Raw genomic sequence first — 5000 nt, forward strand, 5'->3', positions numbered from 1 at the left:
TGTTTCATGATAGATTTACTGGGTCAAGGGGGGCATGGAAATAAACAGCAACAAATGTCAGTATATGAAACTTCAAAATAATTCACACTTAAAATATAGACACAAACAATGGCGTTAATACGGAGATATATAAAAACGTTATGTTGGTGATCAGAAAATACAACACAAGAAACTTGAAGCATATCTTGGAATTTAAAAAAATACTTCGATCGCTACACGACGTTTACATTATAATCATACAAGTTATAACTCTCAACAGAGAAACAGCTAGAAGAAGAAGAAGAAGAAGAAAAGAAGAAGAGGAAGGAGAAGAAAAAGAAGAAGTAGAAGAAGAAGAAGACCAAGAAGAAGAAGAAGAAGAGGAAGAAGAAAAAGAAAAAGAAGAAGAAGGAGGAGGAGGAGGTGGAGGAGAAGAAGAAGAGAAAAAGGAACAACAAACACAACAGTCACTACTACTACTACTACTACTACTACTACTACTACTACTACTGCTACCGCTGCTACTACTACCTTCTTTCTTTCGAGAGGAATTAGATATGACCTTTGAAATGAAATATCAACAACAAAGGTCATAATAAACACATAACTGTTACCTTTTCTGTTAAGCCGACCGATATGGTAACTGGTTGGTCAAGGTCCATTATTTGAACGTTGGGAACATTTGCGGCAATAATATTGCTGATAATTGTAGTATTTGCTTTGGCGCTGGAATTTTGTTTTACCTGAAAATAGAAGTCATTAAATAAACAAATTCCTTCAAGAGAAGAGTCTAATATGTAATGTTATCAAAAAGTTATCTGAAGGCGCATGGATCAGTGGTTAGAGCGTGAGGTTGTGAGCTCGAATCCCTGACCGGGCTGCGTGTTGTGTTCTTGAGCAAGACACTTTATTTCACGTTGCTCCAGTTCACTCAGCTGTAGAAATGAGTTGCGACGTCACAGATGCCAAGCTGCATCGGCCCCTTTGCCCTTTTCTTGGATAAAACTGGTGGCGTGGAGAGGGGAGGTTGTTATGCATGGGCGACTGTTGGTCTTCCATAAACAACCTTGCCCGGACTTGTGCCTGGGAGGGTAACTTTCTAGGTGTAATCCCATGGTCTGTGTCGTGGCCGAAGGGGGTCTCAGAATCAAAAACTTTCTAGAACTAGTTCCGTAGTGCACCAACAGATGGCAGCACAGGGTTGCGTTCCCAGTGAGAGCGAGGTGCGACCTTCATGAGGTAGGATGCTGAGTTAAATCGATGTGTGTGTTTCGTTAGTTGTGACATTTGTGTGACAACTGGCGAACTACAGCATATAATATCGTATATTCTGTAGCTTGAGATTTTGTCATGGACAGGAACAATGAACTAACGTGAACTTTTGCATTAATCTTGCAACGTCTGTTACAGAGACATTGAGCATAATTTGGCAAGTTTACGGGGACGAGGCAACGGGTCACATGCAATGTTTCTAGTGTCACGGGCGCTTCAAAAGCAGGAGAACCTCCCTGTAAGACAATGAGAAATCTGAAAAACCTTCCACGATATATCACAACGTGCTATTGTGAATCGAAAATTCATCTCCCAGGGCTTGACCGTCAATCGAAAATTCTACTTCGATGTTTTGAAGTGTTTGAAAGAGGACTTTCAGTGAAATCGAAATTCTGTGGATCACGAAGAATTGGTTCTTCACGTGGACAATCCACCCTGTCACTCGAGATCACCTCACTTCTAAGTTACTTGCTAAAACCAACATGGTATCGCTCCTACAGGCGCCCTATTCGCTAGATTCAGCACCTGCGGACTGTCACCTCTTCCCCAACATGAAAGTTTAGCTGAAAGGTCGCCGTTTTAACACTGCTGTCAAGATCCAGATCGAGTAACAGAAGGCCTGATTCCATGAGTGGCAGGAACGCTGGGACCCGGCACTTGTATTGCTGCGCAAGGTAACTATTTCGAAGGGGATGATGTTAAAACCTTTGTAAATACATAATTTTTTATCTATTAAATATAACTAGTCCTGAAGCCTTTTGATACCTATTTCTTTCCTACTCACAAGGGGCTAAACACAGAGAGGACAAACAAACTATAACAGACAAAGGTTATGACGTAGGTGCTTAATTTATCGACCCAGAAAGGATGAAAGGCAAAGTCGACCTCGCCGGAATTTGAACTCAGAACGTAACGGCAGAAGAAATACGGCTACGCATTTCGCCCGGCGTGCTAACGGATTTGCCAGCTCGCTGCCTTTTTAAATAATAAATGCGCCCTTTTAAATCCTAGCCAGGCTCATGGGCCGGGCTTCCCGGTTTCAATGGCGCATGTATTCCCCAGCTGGACGGGACGCCAATCCATCGCAGCGTTACTCATTTTTGCCAGCTGAGTGGACTGGGGCAACGTGAAATGAAGTGTTTGGCTCAAGAACACAACGCTTTGCCCGGTCCAGGAATCGAAACCGCAATCTTACGATCATAGTGCTGACACCCTAACCACTAAACCACGCGCCTCCACATGTATATTTATATATATATATGTACGCATATACATGCGTGTGTGTGTGTGTGTGTGTGTGTGTGTGTGTATTATACATTGATCAACAAATGTTATATCTGCTGATTTGCATATTAAAACAATTATTTTGAATTTACTCAGAATGTCTGTGTTGAATAAATATCAGAGCGAAACAACGATGTCTTACGATTCCGTTTTCCCGATTCGGGACGAGTTCTGCTTTTAACACATCGAGTCTCAAAACAACCTGCCGTTTCTAGTTTGTACATACATCCGAAACTGTATACACACACGCACATACATGCATATACACTTATGTACATATACATAGCCATTTCTAGCTGTGTAGTATTTGCATTAATATCAAAAAAGCAACAACGAATTCAAGCATTTAGTCCACTGGAGAAAGACAAATTTCCGTTTTGGTTCCATACCCTATATAGCTTATCATCCTTCAGGGATAAAAACGTAATCCTTGAAACGTTTGACCGTTCATTGGAATTCAGACGGCTTAATAAAACCCTTGGTAATGAAATGAAGTCAATCGACATCTTTGCTTGTGGACTTGTATCTGAGTTGTTATGAATCTGATGAAAGAAAATGAAAGAAAAAGAAATGAAATTGATTAATAAAAAAATACCACTACATTTGAATGATGTGGAAGTCATAAAGACTCATAGACTTTCCAATATCAAATGATTCCGTTTTGGAATAATGTTTCTCGGAGCACATAAATATTGGGTTGAAAGACTGTGTTGGATAGAAAATGTTCCATGGAGAATGTTATGACGTAGGTATAAGGTCTGGTGTAAATTGGTATTGCACAAATAAATAGTTGGTTGTGGTTTTCTAAAAATAAACAATAGCAGGAATATATCTTAAGACAGAAGGCAATGCGTAGTAGTTACGATACTCAACATTCACTGTTCAACTACCGACTATTAAACCAAAACACAGAAGTAAAAATTGGAATTTTTACGTTGGTCAACTAATTATTTGTGTATGAAGCAGTTGCTTGTTTTCTGTCTCAAAGGCCGGCCCTTTGAAATACAGGTACAACAGAAACAGTAAGTAAGAGCGAGAGAAAGTTGTGGTAAAAGAGTACAGCAGGGATCACCACCACCCCCTGCCGGAGCCTCGTGGAGCTTTAGGTGTTTTCGCTCAATAAACACTTACAACGCCCGGTCTGGGACTCGAAACCGCGATCCTATGACCGCGAGTCCGCTGCCCCAGGGACATGACATGGTTCGAAGTACTGCTATATTTTTCAGACGAATCAAATTATCAGAAAGATAATGAAGGACAATTGTGAATATATAAGCTCCAATTATTATGTTAGCTTCAAAAGCAATGATCTAACAGAACATTTAGCACGCCGGACACAATGTGTAGCATTCCTCTGTACGTCTCCATGCTCTAAGTTCAGATTCTACAACTAGGCACCCTTCCCCAAAACTTCGAGCTTTGTACCTAAAGTAGAAACGATTATTATTTTAGCTTTATTGCTAATATGTGCTGCATATATATTGTGTTTTATATTTGGACTGTAAACTGCATCAAGCTTTATACCATCGCTACTTTATATGATAATAAATATATTATATTTCACTGTAATGTGTTTTATCAATTTGGGTGTTAAGAACAAACGGTTAATAAGAGAGAAATCATGAGAAAGTACTGTACCATTGTCTTTGCTTCAGTTTCATTATTTCCAAATGAAATACCAAAGACAGCACCATTGAACGTGTCCTTCTCCACTTTGATGGCACCAATACCAAGATTAGAATTTAAAGCTGTGAGTTGCTGCCCTTCCAGTGGAATCTCTTCCGGGATTGCTTCTATAATGTCCAGCATTCTGTGAGAAAATCAAGAAAATAAATCTCAATTATTCTTTTATTTTTTTATTTGTTTCAGTTATTTGACTGCAGTCACGGTAGAGCACCGCCTTCAGTCGAACAAATCGACCCCAGGACTTATTCTTAGTAAACCTAGTTGTTATGCTATCGATTTCTTTTGCCGAACCACTAGGTTACGGGTATGTAAACTCATGACCATCGGTTCTCAAGCGATGGTAGGAGAACAATCACATGCACAAGCACTCATACACATACACACACATGTATATATATATATATATATATATATATATATATATATATAATATATATATATATATATATATATAAAATATTATTTGAGACAAAACCACTATTTTGCAAAACAAACAAGGAAAGACTTAATCAATACATAAAATTTAATAAATAGTCAAAAAAACCGCCACTACAATGGTTTCTTGTCTTGATCGACAATCTTCAGGTGGACTTCCAATCTAAAAAATCAAAATTTTAAAATATAAAAATAATACTTATAAATAATTAAAGTATAAATGAAAAAATATAAGTATATAATCCATATATAACCTATATATAATCCATATCGAAAATATAGACTAATTACCACGAATTCCCTAAAAAAACCATGATAAAACAAAACTCTTAAAACATATAACG

The 5000-nt window shown here is 38.4% G+C and overlaps 1 protein-coding gene across 1 annotated transcript in view; it reads right to left on the bottom strand.

Moving 5' to 3' along the window:
* Positions 1–5000, bottom strand: part of LOC115230319 (adhesion G-protein coupled receptor G6) — a gene marked incomplete at its 5' end in the record, with an annotated part of 48335 nt that overhangs the window by 18171 nt on the left and 25164 nt on the right. The window contains 3 exons of the mRNA XM_036499615.1: positions 594–722; positions 2925–3077; positions 4174–4345. Of these exons, the coding sequence (XP_036355508.1) occupies positions 594–722; positions 2925–3077; positions 4174–4345 (454 nt within the window). The remainder of the gene's footprint in view (positions 1–593; positions 723–2924; positions 3078–4173; positions 4346–5000) is intronic.

The sequence above is a fragment of the Octopus sinensis genome, unplaced genomic scaffold, assembly GCF_006345805.1.
Source record: "Octopus sinensis unplaced genomic scaffold, ASM634580v1 Contig15314, whole genome shotgun sequence".
Taxonomy (NCBI): Eukaryota; Metazoa; Mollusca; class Cephalopoda; order Octopoda; family Octopodidae; genus Octopus; species Octopus sinensis.